Source organism: Ictidomys tridecemlineatus, chromosome 11 (assembly GCF_052094955.1).
Source record: "Ictidomys tridecemlineatus isolate mIctTri1 chromosome 11, mIctTri1.hap1, whole genome shotgun sequence".
NCBI classification, from domain to species: Eukaryota; Metazoa; Chordata; class Mammalia; order Rodentia; family Sciuridae; genus Ictidomys; species Ictidomys tridecemlineatus.
This window is the reverse complement of record NC_135487.1, coordinates 54883301-54902902: the sequence shown is the minus strand read 5'-3', so window position 1 is coordinate 54902902 and position 19602 is coordinate 54883301. Positions and strand designations below refer to the sequence as shown.

Here is a 19602-nt window from a genome sequence, read left to right as displayed (position 1 = left end):
CCAGCAAGCCAGGGAGTGGAACATCACACTCCAGAAGACTCTACCTACAACTGCTGAGAAGAGAAGCTGAATCTTTTGAACTCCAACAGAAAGAATTCTTTAACTTTTCATCAAGATTTTTTTTCTTTTCTTTTTTAAATTATTTTTCTCTGTTGAATTGTGATTTTGATGGCACATGGACATTTATACAGTTTCATAGTTTTCTTTCTCATCTAGCATTTTTGAAGCCAGTTATTTTATGTGGATTAGTTGTTTTTGTTTTTTTGTGAACTAGGATGTTTGATTGGTATATTTTAGTTTTGCTTTGTATTTTATTTTTAATTTTTCAAAAATATTTACTTTGTGACTATTTTTCTCCTACGTGTTTCCCTTGATTCTCTCTTTTCTTCTGCTAATAGTCAACCTCTACGGTTCTTTCTTTCACTCTTCCTTTAATATTTTACTTCTGTCTTCTCTCCTATATCACTTTTGTTCTCACCCTGTCCACCATTTGAAATTGTAAGCCATTTGACAAACTTGCTGTTTTGATTAGAGTAACTGATCGTACCATTTCTGTTTATTGTGATAATTAACATTGTAAGTGTCACAGCAGAAACTATTTGGTTTAATGTTATAAATCGTTTGCATTGATTGTTGTTATTATTCATCTCCCACTAAACAGTAAGGTACTGGAAACCTTCAGGAACACTATGAGTCCAAGGGTATAGAAACTCTACTGCTTCAGATCCATATTGTTACATGGGTAGACATACAAACAACATGAAAAATCAAGGGAACAAATAACCCCAAGCAAATCAAGATACTCCAATAATAGAATCCAGCACATCACAGTGGAAGAAATGACAGAGAAGGAGTTTAGAATGTATATAGTTAAACTGATCTACAAAGTAAAGGATGATGGGTCTGGGGTTGTAGCTCAGTGGTAGAGTGCTTGCCTTGCAGGTAGAAGGCACTGGATTAGATCCTCAGCTCAGCACCACACAAAAATAAAACAAAGGTATTGTGTCCTTCTACAACTAAAAAATAAAAAAGGATAATGTAAAAGAGCAAATGTAAATAGTAAAAGATGAATTCAATAAAGAGATAAAGATTCTAAAAAAAAATCAAACAGAAATCCTCGAAATGAAGAAGACAATAAACCAAATTAAAAATTCAATGAAAAGCATCACCAACAAACTAGACCACTTGGAAGACAGAACCTCAGGCAACGAAGACAAAATATATAATCTTGAAAATAGAGTTGGCCACAGAGAGAAGATGTTAAGAAACCATGAACAGAACTTCCAGGAATTATGAGATAACATGAAAAGATCAAATTTAAGATTTATCAGGATAGATGAAGGTGTGGAGATACGAACCAAAGGAATGCATAATCTTTTCAATGAAATAGTATCAGAAAATCTCCCTAATCTAAAAAATGAAATGGAAAATCAAATACAAGAGGCTTACAGGACCCCAAGTGCACAAAATTACAACAGACTCATATCAAATCACACTATAATGAAAATGCCTAGCATACCAAATAAATATAGAATTTTAAAGGATTCAAGAGAAAAATATCAGATTACATATAGGGGGAAACCAATATGGATCTTTGCTGATTTCTCAAACTAGACCCTCAAAGCTAAGAGGTTCTGGTATAACATCTACCAAGCTTTTAATGAAAATGGATGCCAACCAAGAATTCTATATCCAGCAGAATTAAGCGTCAGATTTGAAGATGAAATAAAAACCTTATATGCTAGGCAAATTATTTTAAAAAGTTAAAATAATTTGCAACTAGAAAGCCTGTATTACAGAATATTCTGAACAAAATATTACATGCAGATGAAAAGAAAAAACGTAGAAACCAGCAAAGGGAGGAACTACACTAAAGGAATAGTCAATCAAAGGAGAAAGTAATACAAATTAAAAACTCAAAATAAACCAAAATGACTGGGAATACAAATCATATCTCAATAATAACCTTGAATGTTAATGGTCTAAACTCATCAATCAAAAGACACAGACTGTCAGATTGGATTAAAAAACAATACCCAGCAATATGCTGTCTCCAAGAGACTCACCTCATAGGCAAAGACATCCATTGACTGAAGACAAAAGGATGGGAAAAAGCATATGACTCACTTGGATCATGTAAACAAGAAGGCAATTCTATCCTCATAACAGATAAAGTGGCCTTCAAGCCTAAGTTAATGAGAAGGGTCAATGAAGGATATTTCATACTGCTTAAGGGAATTATATATCAGCAAGATGTAACAATCATAAATATTTATGCTCCCCCAAATGAGGCACCTATATACATCAGACAAACTCTTCTCAATTTCAGGACTCAAATAGACCAAAACACAATAATACTAGGTGACTTTAACACACCTCTCTCACTACTGTATAGATCCTCTAAACAGAAACTAAACAAAGAAACTATAGAACTAAATAATACAATAAATAATTTAGACTTAACAGACATATATAAAATATTTCATCCATCAATGAATGAATACACTTTTTTCTAAACAGCACATGGATCCTTCTCTAAAATAGACTATATATTATGCCACAAAGCAACTCTTAGCAAATACAAAAAATTATAGATAATACGCTGCACTCTATCAGATCATAAAAGAATGTAATTAGAAATCAATGATAGAATAAAAAGTAGAAGCTACTCTAACACCTGGAGACTAAATAATACACTATTGAATGATGAATGGATAGTACAAGAAATCAGGGATAAAATCAAAAAATACTTAGAGGTAAATGAGAATAGGGATACAATATATCAAGATCTCTGGGACACTATGAAGGCAGTGCTAAGAGGAAAGTTCACTGCATTGAGCTCATTAATTAAAAGAATAGAAAGTCAACAAATAATGACCTAAAATTATATCTCAAAGTCCTGGAAAAAGACAAACAAAAGTCCTAGAAAAAAATCAACAACCAAAAGCAGTAGAAGAGAGGTAATAATTAAAATCAGAGCTAAAATCAATGAAATTGAAGCAAAGAAATTTTAAAAAATAACCAAACAAAAAGTTGGTTCTTTGAAAAAATAAATTAAAGTGATAAACCCTTAGCCATGTTAACAAAGACAAGGAGATAAAAAATTCAAATTACTAAAATTTGTGATAAAAACAGAAATATCAAGATAGATACTACTGAAATAAGAAGATAATCAGAAATTATTTAGAAAATTTATACTCCAATAAAACAGAAAATATTGAAGACACTGACAAATTTCTAGAGACATATGAACTATCCAAATGGAATCAGGAGGACATAATCAATTTAAACAGATCAATCTCAAATAATGAAATAGAGGATACTATCAAAAACCTACCAACAAAGAAAAGCCCAGGATCAGATGAATTTTCAGCCAAGTTCTACAAGAACTTCAAAGAAGAATTAACAATAGTACTTCTCAAATTTTACCATGAAATGGAAAGGAGGGAGTTCTCCCAAACTCTTTCTATGAAGCTAGTATCACCCTGATACCAAAACCAAACAAAGAAACATCAAGGAAATACAACTTCAGACCAATATCCCTGATGAACACAGATGTAAAAATTCTGGATAAAATTATGGAAAATCACATGTAGAAACATATGAAAAACATACGATAAAGTGGGGTTCTTCCCAGGATGCAAGGTGGGTTGAATTTACAGAAATCAATAAACAAAATGCATCACATCAGTAGGTTTTAAGACAAGAATCATATGATCATCTTAACAGATGCAGAGAAAGCATTTGACAAAACACAGTACCCCTTTATGTTCAGAAACTAGTAAAACTAGGGATAGTAGGAACATCCCTCAACATTGCAAAGGCTATCTATGCTAAACCCAAGGGCAACATCATTCTAAATGGAGGAAAATTGAAATCATTTCCTCTAAAACCTGGAACAACACAAGGCTGCCTTCTTTCACCAATTTTATTCAATAATGTCCTTGAAACTCTAGCCAGTGTAATTAGACAGAAGAAAGAAATTAAAGAGATACAAATAGGAAAAGAAGAACTCAAACTATCACTATTGGCAGAGGACATGATTCTATATTTAGAAGATCAAAAAAATTCCATTAGAAAAATTCTAGAATAAATGAATTCAGCAAAGTAGCAGGCTATAAAATTAACACCCATAAATCAAATGTGTTTCTATACATCAATGATGATTCTACTGAAAGAGAAAAACTACCCTGTTCACAATAGCCTCAAAAACAATGGGGGGAATCAAATTTAACAAAAACCCTCTACAATAAAAACTACAGAACACTAAAGAAAGAAATTAAAGAAGACTTTTAAAGATGGAAAGATCTCCAATGCTCCTGGATAGGCAGGATTAACATTCTCAAAATGGCCATACTACCAAAAGCATTATATAGATTTAATGCAATTCCTATTAAAATTCCAATGACATTCTTCATAGAAATAGAAGCAATCATGAAATTCATTTGGAAAAATAAGAGACCCAGAATATTCAAACCAATTTTTAGCAAGAAAATTGAAGTGGGAGGCATCACAATACCAGAACTTAAACTATAGTAAACAGTAATAATAACAAAAAATGGCATGGTATTGGTACCAAAACAGATATGTAGACCAGTGGTACAGAATTGAAGACACAGAGACAAACCCACATAAATAAGTTTTCTCATACTGAACAAAGACCCCCAAAACATCCATTGGAGAAAACATAGCCTCTTTAACAAATGGTGCTAGGAAAACTGAAAATTCATATGTAGCAAAATGAAATTAAACCCCTCTCTCTCACACTACCTAAAAATCAACTCAAAGTGAATCAAGGACTTAGACACTAGAACAGAGAACCTACTCCTAATAGAAGAAAAAGGAGGCCCAAATTTCCACCATGTCTGGCTTAGGAATTGATTTCCTTAATAAGACTTTTTTTTTTTAAAGAGAGAGAGAGAGAGAGAGAGAGAGAGAGAGAGAGAGAGAGAGAGAGAGAGAGAGAGAGAGAGAGATTTTTTAATATTTATTTTTTAGTTATTGGCAGACACAACATCTTTGTTTGTATGTGGTGCTGAGGATCGAACCAGCACGCATGCCAGGTGAGCGCATTACCGATCGAGCCACATCCCCAGCCCCTCCTTAATAAGACTTCTAAAGTGCAAGATGCAAAATCAAGAATCAATAAATTGGGGTTGGGGATATAGCTCAGTTGGTAGAGTGCTTGCCTCAAATGCATAAACCTCTGGGTTCAATCCCCAGCACTATTTTAAAAAAAAGAATCAATGGGATAGAATCAAACTAAACAGCTTTTTCACAGCAAAAGAAACAATCAATAATGAGAAGAGAGAGCCTACAGAATGAAGAATATCTTTACCACATACATCTCAGACAGAGGATTAATCTCCAGGATATATAAAGGACTGAAAAAAATTAATACCAAAAAACAAATAACACAATCAAGAAATGGGCCAAGTAACTGAACAAACACCTCACAAAAGAAAAATATAATCAAAATCAACAAATATAAAAAATGTTCAACATCTCTAGCAATTAGAGAAATGCAAATCAAAACTGCACTGAGATTTTATCTTACTGCAATCAGAATGGCAACCATAAATATGAGCAAAAATAAATGTTGGTAAGGCTTTGGGGGAAAAGGTACACTCATACATTGCTCTTGGGACTGCAAATTGGTGCAACCACTATGTAAAGCAGTATGGAGATTTCCTCAGAAAACCTGGAATTGAACCTCATTTTATTCAGTCATCCCACTCCTTGATTTATACCCAATGGTCTAGAAATCGGCATAGTGACACAGCTACATCAAAATTTATAGCAGCTCAATTCACAATAGTCAGGCTTTGGAACCAACCTAGGTGGCCTTCATGAGTGGATTAAGAAAATGTGGTATATAAACACAATGGAATATTACTTGGCCTTAAAGAAGAATGAAATTATGTCATTTGCTAGTAAATGGATAGAAATGGAGAATATTGTGCTGAGTGAAATAAGCCAATTCAAAGAACCAAAGGCCAAATGTTTTCTCTGATATGTGGATGCTAATTAACACTAAGGTAAGAAGGACAAACAGAGGTACTTTGGTTATACAGAGGGGAGGGAAAGAAGGGGAGGAGGTCTGGGGGTAGGAATGATAGTAGAATGTATTGGAAATCATCACTCTATGTGCACATGATGATTACATGTGTAACTACATCATGTACAACCCCAAAATAAGAAGTTATATTCCATTTATGTATGATATGTCAAAATGCATTCTACTGTCATGTATAACTAATGAAAACAAATTAAAAAATAAAAAATGCCAATTTCTCAAGAGTATTATGTTTATCTTTGGTGACATATTTTTCTCATTCTTTTTAAAAATCAGATAGCTTTTTATTTGCTTGAATAATCTGGCTAATTCTGCGTTAAGACTGAGGGATGTGGTATTTGGCCATATGATATTTTTTAGAAATCATAATCTGGAAGTGGACTTTAAGTATGAATATATATAAATTTATAGGTAGTAGCAATTGTCATGAAAGTGCAGAAATACCAGTCCATACACATATGTGAACTATTCTTAAATCTAAGTAAAGTAAATCTATTCTTAAAAGAAGAGACAAATATATCTATTCTTAAAAGAATAATAGTAGGAGCTAGGGTTATAGCTCAGCAGCAGAGTGCTTGCCTCTTACATATGAGGCACTGGGTTTGATCCCAACACTACACACACACACACACACACACACACACACAGAATAATAGTAGATGTGAGGTCATCTTTCAATTGGTGAAAGTCTAATTGCTGTTCTCTCTATATACATGCATATAGTCCTATGATTATCTTCCTGAAAAAAAATCTCTAAGTGGTGAGTTCAGTTGGTGTAGAAAGATATTTGTATCCTTTGTTTATACTCTTATTACCACTTTCACACAAAATGATATTTTCTATTTAGATGCAATCCTGTTGCAGGGAAATCTATAAGCTATATCTTATACTTGAATTCTTTTCTAGCAGTTTTAATTAATATTTCATTCTCTAAGAATGTATAATTGCAATTTGTGCTATGTGATTAAGTACTTCTTTGGATAGCATTGTATGATATCACTGATTACTTACGTGTGTCAATCTGATCTCTCCCCCCTCACAAATGACAGTGAAAACTTCTTGATGATTCTCAACCATTCCTTCATTAATTCTTTCAATACAAATTTACTGAGCTCCTACATGTGTTACATACTCTTTTAGGCACTGGGAATATAGTGGAATACATAGCAAGAATTGGATTATCACTGAATTTTTAATTCTACTAAGGTGAGTCCACACGATATGCAAATATTTTAAATACACGAGGCATCAGTTTCTCAGGTGGGAAAAATAAATATAACCAATGAAGGGGGATGGGTGTGCTTTTAGTGGATAATAACAGCTGCATCTTACTTTAAACAGGTTGGTCAGGGAAGGCTTGACCATGGAGAGTACATTTAAGCAAAAGCCTGACAATGTTAGAAGAATGTGCAATGCAGATATCTTTGGAGGAGTGCTCCTGGCAGAATAAAGAGGGACAAGGCCACTGCGATACTATCATGGAGCTCTGTACAGCATCAGATTCCTCAGGGATATCATATTTCATGTGACTAGGAAATTTTTTTTTTCTGGTGGTCTTTTTAACAAAACAGATTCTAATTTACCTAGACTATCAAGTCAGTTTTTCCTAACTATTGTTGATGCTGTCTGAGCTTGGTTATAGTGATATGGAACCATCCTTAACCACATGGAATATATTACATCCTTTTCATATTCATGTCCTTACATTAAATATATCTTTACACACACCTGCTTATTTAATAATCCATAATCACTTGTTCAATGTCTAAGTCTCTTACTAGAACATAAGCTTCCTGAGGGCAGCGACCTGTTTTGTTCATGCCTAGCCCTTGGCACCAAGCATACTGACTGAAATACCCTCAGCACTACTTGTTCAAGTGCACACAAGCACAAAGTTTCACTGGCAAAGTTAGCGCTGAACAGGTCATATTTCATATCTTCATAATGCCTAGATATAACCCCTGTGACTGATCATTGCTTTATTCTCATAAAAAGGAGAGCTGAAGTCATTTGGAGATAAATGATAAATTAATAAAGTTGCAGAAGGCTTTCTGAAGATCAAACTTCCCTTCCATGAATACAGTAAATATCATTAACATGAATATCAACATGAGCATCATTATCATCAAAAACACCAGGTATACAAGTTTGGTCAAATATACAACAAATACTATTAAGCCCTGGTTATTTACTGGGAACATCTCTGTTTGTGCTACATGTTGTACAACAAAAGAGAAAAGTACCTCCCACTACATGATGAAGTTTACAGTCGAGGTCAGAAGGTGATAGACAATTAGCATAGTAAATGAGCCAATTATACAATATTGTGAGGAGATTAAAGATAGGGGCCCAGTAAGAGAAACTGAGAGTATGATTTCATGTAGGGTAGAAAGTAGGCTTTTTTAAGTAGGTAATATTTGAAAACTATTGGAAATATTCTGAGAATGAAGGGAAGAAGTAGTAAAGTGGCAGAAGAATATTCTCAATGAGACATCACATGTCTGAATTCAGAGGGAAAAGGTCTGAGTAATTCAGACACATTGGTAAAACAAGAGAGAGGCTCTCTGTCTTTGCATTATAATTTAAAATTTAATTTTTCAAAAAAATTAACTTATAGTTTTAACAAAACCAAAGAAAAAGTTATTTTGTATTATTTACAACAAAAATCACATTTTCAATAAAAATCAAGATATTTGGAGATGAGAATCTTACCATTTTTACTGATGTCGAGTTCTTTAAGATTAACTAAACTAGCAATTGAGGTTGGCAGACTTGAAAGGTCATTATCAGGAATACTTAGTTTTCGTAGAGCTTGACAGTTGAACAATTGCTGAAATAGAAAATAATCATTTATTAGATCACAATTTGGTCAAGTCCATCATACATAAACTTAGTAGCAAAATTCAAGGCATGATTTTTATCAATGCAGTAGAAAGAAAGCCAGCTATAAAAACTTCACTTTCTCTTGTTCTTGTTTTCACAGTGGTTTCATGTTCTGTGTCTGTGTTCGTGCCTCGTTATTTTCTGCTATCCAGATGCAAAACCCCAAGTATTCTATTCTTTCCCCTTCTGTTTGCCATTTACATTCAATTTGCTGCTGAATCCTACTTATTTCTTTTCTTTGGAAATAACTTCTGGCATCTATTTCTATTCCTGCAGCTACGAGGATTACCTCAATTCTCTTTTTGTGCAATCATGTTACATTTCATAAAGCATTACTTCCATTTCATCAGGTTGAACAGTTATTTATATGTCTTTGGTATCCCCCTACACTGCTTCATAAATACCTAGTAAATGAAACATTTAACTTCTGATATTCTGTGAAAAGAAAAAACCACTGGTGGTTAGTTCATATTTTGTATCAGACCAAAGTAGTAGGTGGGGAAGAGCCAGGTGCTAAAGAAATGGTTTTCAAATTCAGCTATAATCACTAGTAGATGGAAGTGCTTGTTTAAAATGTGGATTCTCAGGCTCTGCTCAAATAGGTACTAATATAGCAGGTCTGGGAAGGAGGTAGAAAAATGTTGGCAATTTTATCAAGTACACTGGTGATCTGAATATTTTAATGTAGGTATTTATGGTACTATATTTTTGAAAATAATAAATTCAGTTTTTTAGCTTTGTCCAACTCATTTTGATGACTACAAGATATGAACAGCTGGGACAGAATTTTTATTCATTTCTGGAAGAATTATCTTAAGGAGATCTTTTTTGTTCGACACTTCTGTTTTGCTGCGTTTCCACAGATGACGTCTTTGGTATCCATGACTATGCAATTGGCCCACAGTATATTTAACTACCACTTGCTCCTACATGTAATTCATTATTTATGGGGAAAAATAATGTAGCACATGGTTGCTATTTTTTAACTCATTAGTTTTTTCAAAAGTAGATTGTACTTGTTACAAAAGATGAAATATGAAGTTTCATTTTCGGCTCTTTACAGAGATTATCTGCAACATTTCATGTAAAGTTAGAATTAATTTTCAATATCTTGTAAAGAAAGAAATGTTGTTGATTCTTTTTATAAAACCTCAAAAAGAAAATTTTAATGGGTACTTTGATGGACAGTTTCCACTAAGTACTAATTTTCCTTCTAAAGAAATAGGAAAAGAGACATCTACATACATAGTAAAAGTTAATTCAAATTTAGTTACAGTCTTTACCATTTTGTTAGAATTGTTACGTCTTCACCTACCTGTAATATGGTTAGTTATATATTCATGCACTTAAAAAATTAATTACCTCATCACTGATTTAGTGAGATGTACTAACCATTCTTTAGTCTGAGTATGCTAACCATTTTAAGCAATGTTTAGTCTTTTCTTTAGTTTAATGCTTTCCAAAACATAGCTTGTTTTTAAAATTGTTCCATTATCACAACTAAATTCTCAAATGCTCTTAAAGATTAGCAGAAGTCCCAGGGATCTTTAATTTTAAATGACGAGTCACATCAGGAACAAATGATGTGGAAATTCCTGAACATGTTATAACAGAAAGAATCCAAGACATATTTGGTATAGAAGTTAAAAAGGATCACATCTGGTATCTCATCAGTATGTTTTCAGTTTTGGCTTATCTGTTTATTATCTGTGAAATCCTGTGCAAGTTACATAACATTTCTGAAACCACCATTTTCCTTGCTTATACAATGGGAATAATAAATTACTTAACATGAAGAGTTATTGAGAAGATTAAATGAATTAATATATTTTAATAAATTCTAAGTCCTGTATTTCCCCATCCTAACATCTCTGATATTTGGAATGATTTTTATGATTAAAAGTAAGTTATTTTTAAGGAGTACCTTTTTCTTTCTTAAGAAAAAAAATGATGCATATTACCATAAAAATGATGCATCCTATAATCAATAGACTTAGATATGATGAAATGTAATATGTAATACCGTGGTTGGCCCATAGTAAAACTTGATAATTGTTAGAAATTAATGACATTTATATCCACAGATACAGTGGGACACCTTTATAGTAATCTACTTCTACTTCTTACTTGATAAAGAAGTTTTTGAGGCAGGAGGGTCATGCCTGATTCATCTTGGTATACACCTACTTCCCTTCCGTATACCAAGGTGACTAGCCCAGAAAGTATGTGCTGAATAAATGTTTTTGAGAGTATGCACAGATAACTGAAGGGAAAATGAGAAAAGTGCTAAATTCTAGCTGACACAGACAGTTTCCTTGAATGGGAAGCTTCAGAGAGGTAAACAATCTCAGCAGAGTCCACGTTTCATAAAGCTTCTTAATATGAGTGAAATTCTTAATATGAGTCATGGTGTCAACAAACTGGTAAAGAAATTAAGATGCTAATTTAATGGCTTTTTCAATATTCAAGCTTTGAATGCAAATGAAGAATGATTCTGAAATAGCTGCCATTCTTCAGTATAGTAGAATATAACAAATATAATTAATAGCTAATTGAGCAACTAATGATAATGGTTTTCCTTTGCTAGTGATATCTCACATTTTAAAAACAATAAAAGTATTTTGAGTCTTAAAACATTTAAATGTTAACGTGCTCTTTCTCTTTGACTAAAGGAAACAATTTAATCGAAGACATTGGTTTGAGAAGCTATCAGTTTAAATTGCTGATTCTGAGTTAGACATTTAGACCTGAGGCACAAACAGATTTGTGTGTGTGTGTGTGTGTGTGTGTGTGTGTGTGTGTGTTTATGTGTGTGATAACTAAGACAAAAGAGAAAATCCCCAAAGTTGAAAATAAAAATATTGGGGGCTGAAAATTTATATTCTAAAAGGTATTATTTCATTCATTCATTCACTCATTTATTTATTCATTCATTGATTCATAAAAAACCATTTAGAAATTAGGCAAAGTGCAAGGAACAAAAGTAATTAAGACCAAGCAGCTGAGCCCAGGTTCTTTCTGCTTTCATATTCAGACATAAATCTAAATACACTGTGAAAAACTACACTGGAGTAAATGGAATCACACAGGTAGGCTATCAGCACAATTTGTGTTAATGATGGTACTTGAGCTGACTTTCGGAAGTATTCCCCGAAAAGCAATAAAAAACAGAGATCTCCCAAGTCAATGTTAAGTTAGCCAGGTGAAGGATAAAGAGGAGACAATTTTATACTTGGTGTATATGAAGACAATTCCAATTCAAAGAATATGTAACACAAACTTGTTTCAGATATTTACTAAATAGCATGAGGAGACTTAGATCTTAGAGCGAATGTGCTGAGCCTACAACATCTACATGCATTTAAAATATATTTACTGAATATCTGTTATATATTAGTATGCCTCCACATGCCATATAGAAACAAACATAAATCTCCTCTCAAGGTATGAATTTTCAATTTAAGCCTTTATTTCCCAAAGTTCCAATAAACATAAGATCATTAAAAAATTGTTAAATGTATAATGAAATAATTGCATTGAGTGAGATGTTACAGGAAGACAAAGAATCAGGCCTATAAACAAAACAGATATTAAAATTATAGAGCATAAAATGAAAAATTCAGTGTTCTATATAGCACAATAGGTAATTATAGTCAATTAGTGACATATTTCAAAATAAGTAGAAAAGAAGAATTCAAAGCTTCCCAACACATAATAATGATAATGTTAAAGGAGATGAAAATGCTAATTACCCTGATTTGATCATTATATATTCTAATTGAATAATCTTATAATACCCCATACACATTACAAATATTATGTGTCAATTAAAAAATAGATTTAGAAAAATTTTTAAAACTCAGAGCTTATTTCTCAACACCAATTAAAGCAGAAATTCATTAGATGCTATCTCTAAATTACTGAGAGTCAAGAATCTTATATTTACAGGTATCTTTTTTTTTTAATAAAAAGAGCAAAAATCAACATTTCAGAAAGACAAACTGAGTTTACCACCATGAAACTTGTACTAAAGCTGCCAAAAGATGCCTTTTAGTGAGAAGGAAATGATCCCAGATGAAAGGTCTGACAGAATAAATGTCAATAAAATTTAAAAACATGAAAAAAGGAAAACGTGTGGTTAAATCTAAACAAATATTGGCTATATAAGACAACAATAAAATAGCTAATTATTGGATTAAAAAAATTCAATGTAGAACTAAAATTCTGAAACACAAATATACATTTTTCAGAAGAAAGATAATTAGATTAAAAACATTTCTCTGATTTTTCCTATTTTGGGGGAGGAGGGTATTTATTCACTCATATATGTGAATCAAGTTAAAGAAGTATGTTAAAGCCTGCACAATGGTGCATGCCTGTAATCCCAAAGACTCTAAAAGCTGAGCAGTAGGATTGAGAGTTCAAAGCCAGCCTCAGCAAAAGTGAGGCATTAAGCAACTCAGTGAAACCCTGTCTTTAAATAAAATACAAAACAGAGCTGGGGACGTGGCTCAGTGGCCAAGTGCTCCTGAGTTCAATCCCTAGTACCAAAACAAACAAACAAACAAAAAACCCCAAACAAAGAGTATGTTAAAATTCATAGAATGACAACTAAAAAAAATAGAAATAAAGTTATGATTTCCTTGTTGGAAGAGGCAAGATAAATGGAATGAGATAAGGAGAAAAAAAGATTTTTAATAAATATAATAGAAAAATGTAAGACTCAGAAAGAAATGGATAAAAATGAAAAATAATAGTGAGATAAATTAATACAAATATATCAATAATTGCCATCAGTAAGTATGGGTTAATCTCTCCAGTTAATTAATAGGCTTTCAGCAAAGTGGATTAAAACTAAAAATAATCAAGCTATATGCTATTTTCAGTGGCACATCAAAACTTAATGAGATTATTCTAATACACTCATATAGAACAGTGACTCAGCTGCTATAGAATACTTTTTTAAAAATGGAAAATTTGCAGTTGACTGTGTACTAGATGTAAAGAAGTCTCAATAAACTTCACAGGCTTAATATCAAAAAGAACATACATTGGGGGTTGAGGCTGTGGCTCAGTGGAAGAGGGCTTGCCTAGCATGTGTGAGGCCCTGATTTCGATTCTCAGTACCACATATAAACAAATAAATAAATACAGATCCATAAAAAAGGAATAAAACCATTTAAAAAAAGAACACATATTGGTCAAAAATGCAACTGAATCATATATTTTTATGCAGAAGTTAACTTTTAAGCATTTAATATATTGACAAATATTTAAAAACTAAAATTTAACAATTCATACACCAAAGAATAAATGACAAAGAAAATTACAAAGTACAAATAAATAGTGAATATTAATATTAAAATTGACAGAATATAGGAAGAATAACTGATGACAAACCTGTAGCCTGCAATACTTATATTAGAAAAGATAAGAAGCTGAAAATGAATGAAGTAAGCATTCAGCTGACGAAGGCAGAAGATGGCCAACAGAATAAGGCTAAAGAATCAGAAAGGAGGAGGTCATAAAAGAGCCCATCGTAACAGTTTGTGAAGAGGAGGGGCAGGGGGACTGAAACAGCTGCAGAAAAACTGAAGCAAGCCAAGAACGTTCTTGGTCCAAGGACAGGAATGAAATCCTTTTGGGTCATTGTTTATATCTTATGATTGTTTTGGCCTTTTTTACGTTTTTCTAGTGAAATGTGCATACACAAGAGTGTATATAACAAGAATATTCTCTTAAAATCCTGTTAATAAAACAAAGACTCCTATTTATCCATTCATATGATTCTCCTATTAATACCTCTCTGTCTCCTTTTTGTCATCCCATGGAGAGGCAATCCAATTTTGAGTATTTTGAATTTTTATTTTACATATCCCCTCACTTTTCTCCATACTTTTACCAGAGGTCTAGTAATCCCCAAAATATAGACTTCCCAGATTTGTTTGGATTTATCTTTGTATGGATGGAATGATGATATATGCTCTCTTCTACAACTTTTCTTTTTTATTCAATTGTATGTGATTTATTATACAATTTATTCAATTGTATTATTCCACATTGATGTAAATAACATTCATTCACTTTTTACTACTTTATTTATCTTATAACACTTTTTACTACTTTATTCATCTTATAACACAACTTCTTTACACACTGTAGTGTTCATAGGTATTTTGGGGGTTGTTTCCAGTTTTTTCTCTGACTTGCTGCCTGGAATAGTTTTACATACAGTTGCTAGTGCACACATCCAAAAGCTTCCCTGAGTAGTTAGATACATGTTCAAATTCATCAAGTAATGAAAATTGCTTTCTCAAGTGTCCATAATTGTTTAAATTTTCACCCATAAGGATGAGAATTCTATCTCTCCATAGCATTTTTAAAATTTGATATTCAAATATTATTTCATATTTTTTCTAATCTCTCTGTGGTATATAAAATGTAACACATTTTGCCCAATTACTAATAAAGTTGATCATCCTTCCTTGTTTCATTAATTTGAGAGTTCATCACATAGTCTGGATACTAATTCTTTGAAAGTTCTTTCAATATATGGCTAGTTTTTCAAATTTTTTACGGTATCTTTTGATGGTGACTTTTATGATAGTCAAATTTATCTTTCAGTTTTAATTTGCCCAGATATCCAACTTCTTTTCTTCTAAAAGCTTCATTGCTTTAATTTGACCCATCTGGAATTCATTTTTGTGAATGATTTGAAGTAATCCATTCTTTTCCCTCCTTACAGATGACCAGTTGTTCCAGCACCCTTTTAAAACAATCCATCATTTTCCCACTGATTTGCAAAGCAAGTTTGTTGTATGTCTGATTTCCACATAAATGTGGGTCAGTTTCTGGATCTTCTATTTCTAGCCCACTGGTCTGTTCGTCTATTCTCTCCTATTCTAGCTGGGTCACCAGATTGCTGTGACTGTGGCCTGTGTTTGTGCTGGAGAAGAATAGGGAAGAAATATGAGAAAATGTTCAAGAAGGAAGAATTCAACCAGCTTCTGAGAGAGGGGTAGTTCCCTGAACAGAAAGCAGGAAGAGGAGGAGGGGAAGCTACTGGAGGAGGGGAAGCTACTGGAGGAGGAAAAGCATAGAGACCTTTCAATTAGAAATGACAAAAATATGCAAGTAGCTATATTCTAAACCTGTGATGAGAATGAAAAGATGTTATTCAGAATGTGAAAAGTCATAATCGACTGGGTTTATCCTGAAGGAAATATTTGGTGGTCAATTAAAATAATTTTTCTGGTAAATCTTACAACTATTCTCTCCAGAAAAATGTGTAGGAAGACACACACACACACACACACATGTTTACACACACAAAGCACATATACATATTTGCATGTAATTTTAGGGAGCTTGTAAATCACCTCAATGAAACCCAGACTTGGGGATCTGTGGACAAGGTTAACAATTCTTGAGATCAGAGGTCACGACATAAACTTCTAGAAAAGAAAATGTACTTAGGTCCATTCTCTGCTCATAATTATTCAACAGCTCTCTGTTCTCTTCAGAAAAAAAAATTCCTTAGTTTGGCTTTCAAGGCCCTTTACCTTTCCAATTTCTTCATTGCATTTCCTCTTGCAACTGACCCTTCCTCAAACATCCTCCCTACCTCCCGCCATCCTGCAAGACCATATCTGTAAGGTTTCCACACCTGCTCTGCTCTGCTGTGCCTTTGCCAGTGTCAGGTCTCCAGCTCTGGCTCTTTTCCTCCCCATCCTATCCCACACCCTGTCTACCTCTTCTCCAAGCTTAGACATTCAGCACCTTGTACCTTCTTGGTAAACAGATGCTCTTCCATGGATGTTGCTGTGCAAGGGAATGCCAAAATAGCAAGGTAGCAACAATTTCTTGAGTGTCTATTACATAGGGCTGGTCATTAAACTACACTGTACAATATTCCATCTCTAATTCTTACAACATTTCGAAGAAAGCATTATTATTCCTATTTTGAAAACTCAGCATTTATAAGGTGATAGAACCAGCAAGGGCCAGAGCCAACATTCAAATTCAAATCTGTCTGGGTACAAAGCCACTTCCATATTTTCACATTTCTTCAGTATCAGATCTGGTTTTTTTTGATAAAGGAAAGAGATAAGTGATAACAGTTGGGAGGAGACAGTGGCCAAGACAGGGAGAAGCAGCAAGCCATCATAGCATCTTAGGAGGGTTAGGGAAGAAGATTCCAAGTCAGTGACTATTGACAGCTAGGACTTAAAAAGAGAGTAAATGTGAGTATATGTTAGAGCACTTTGCTAAACCCACAAGGCTATAGAAATGCAAACTACTATAATTTGGTTTAGCATTTTATTATTATCTTTACACTCAGGCTTGGGAAATTAAGGACACTATAAATGTCATGAATATGAGTGGCTCTATGGGAAAGTGCAGTTCCGGGGGTGATGGTGAATAAACTGTTTATTTTTCAATTTCAAGTACAAACATAGAATTTATTTGTAAATTTTTATCATCATTATCATCATCATTATCATTTTGTGGTGCTGGGAATGAAATCCAGGGCCTCCAGCATACGAGGCAAGCTCTCGACCCCTGAGCACCATCCTCAGCCCTGTCTGAATTTTCAAAAGATGAAATCTTTTCCTGAAATGGTTCACATAAAATCATAAATATTCAATAATTGTTGATGCCATATGTTGGCTCATGTGGATTTTACCAGGGAAAAGAACTAATTGTCTAATGAGTTGGCATCACTGAATGGCTGGTTTTCTGAGCAGTTCTCTTTTAAAATGTTCAGGCGATAGCATTTCCAAGTTCATTGAAAGCTGTCTCAAAGAAAAAGATTTTTTGTGCACATTACAATAAAATGTTTTAAAATTCTTTAGTTAACAAACCTTAATAGCTCTCTTTAAAAAAGAGCCAACTCCTGGAAATATTGAAGTAAAAAATGGTTTTATACATGTACTTATTGAAACTGTGAACTTCTAATTTCTTTATTTTCTTCCTTCTTTTTTTTTCTTTCTTTTTTAAAAGCATTTCTCATTGTCTTAGAAGGAAAAGAATATATCTGATTTATTGGAATAACAGCTATTGGTTTGAAAATGTAGCGTATAATATATTGCCATCTTCCTTTCCTCTCTCCTTCTCTCTTAGCCTATCTCCTTCCTCCTTCTTTCTTTTCTTTCTTACTCTCTTCTTTCCTTCCCATTTCCCTTTCTCTTAAACTGCTTCTGCTCAGTACCTCTTGAACATATATCCTCAGGGGAAGGCACAATGACAGGACTTAAAGATGAAATTTTAAAAATTCCATTCCTGGAGTATATAGTCAACTAGTGGTTATAAATGCAGGAAAAAAAATAACAGTTTTATAGATTGTAAATAGAATACATACTATAACAGAGAAAGTAATTTAAAAAGTACATTTTATACCAAAAGGAACATCCCTAGACTTTGCCCTTAATCTAGAAAATTCCAATGTATGGATTTGTGTGCCTTCCCAAGCTATTTTACACCAGTCTTTCACATTAACATCCATCCCTTAAATACTCAAATGCAAGGAAAGAACTTGTTCATATTTTTGTTTTTGAGAAACAATTGGCACCTGTGACCAAAATAGGCAGGTGGGAGATTGGGGGAGAAAAAGAGATGAAAAATAATAAATGTGTTAGGTAAGACATTAACAGTAGGTGTGACGAGGGAGATACAGTTAGGACAAATTAAGGATGGGTGCCAGTAGTATATGGACAGTCAGCAAGTTAGGATTTTGTGGTCAGACAAGACGTTAGAGTCTTAGTAAGAGTGGTGGTGTAAGGCTGGTGTGGCAGGTGTAGGGCTGGACAAGTGCTGGTAGCATCAAAGAAGGCTCAGCTATAGGAAAAGGGAAAAATTATGGTTCTTCTTTGTGCCTTTTAGCAATCCTGAATGTGATGCAGAGAAGAATTCTTTGATTTCTTATAGAAAGATGGCAAGTATGATAAATACATGGGCATTTTATCATAGAACACAGTAAATATCCCTGTTATTGTTTTAGAAATATAGATCTTTTCAGCAACAATTTGTACAAAGATGTAGTTGAATCATATTTTCCCTTTTGGAAAAACAAGTGTTTTTTTTTTTTTAAGCATTTCTCATTGTCTTAGAAGAAAAGCACTATATCTGGTTTATTGGAATAAAGACATGAGTTTGAAAATGTACCATATAATACATTGTCATTCGTTTACTATTCAGAAATCATTTGCATTTAAAAATTTAAAATAAAAATATTGTTTATTTTCCATATATTTTATTATTTGATAGTAGCAAGATAATAATTACATTCAGAAAGAAACAGCAAAAAGGAAAAGCTAAATGAAAATGCACACCTTTAGTTGTTCTAAATTTTGATCCACCTTCATTGTTTCTAGGCAATTTGGGTGGATTTCTGATATATCTATTAAATTTAAGAGATATGTGTACATGTGCATGTACAGGTATGACTTAGGGATTTTTCTTTTGGTTACATTTTTACTAACTACTAATTGGCAAAATTTGTGGTTATTCGACATTTAATAAAATATTGGCTTTAAAATCTATAAGGAGTCATCAGTGTGCTTGGTGTGTGAACAACTGGGCTGAATGGCATTTGCTCTCGACTTTCATTTTAGTGCAAGCTGACTTTGCTTTTAAAAAGATCT

At 33.1% G+C, this 19602-nt stretch overlaps 1 protein-coding gene across 9 annotated transcripts in view; it reads right to left on the bottom strand.

Annotated features, from left to right (window-relative positions):
* The window catches only part of Lrrc7 (leucine rich repeat containing 7), a 516598-nt gene that overhangs the window by 289081 nt on the left and 207915 nt on the right, over positions 1-19602 (bottom strand). For all 9 annotated transcript variants that reach the window (XM_021731075.3, XM_040288837.2, XM_021731076.3 and 6 more), the window contains exon 4: positions 8789-8906. In XM_021731075.3, the coding sequence (XP_021586750.2) occupies positions 8789-8906 (118 nt within the window). The remainder of the gene's footprint in view (positions 1-8788; positions 8907-19602) is intronic.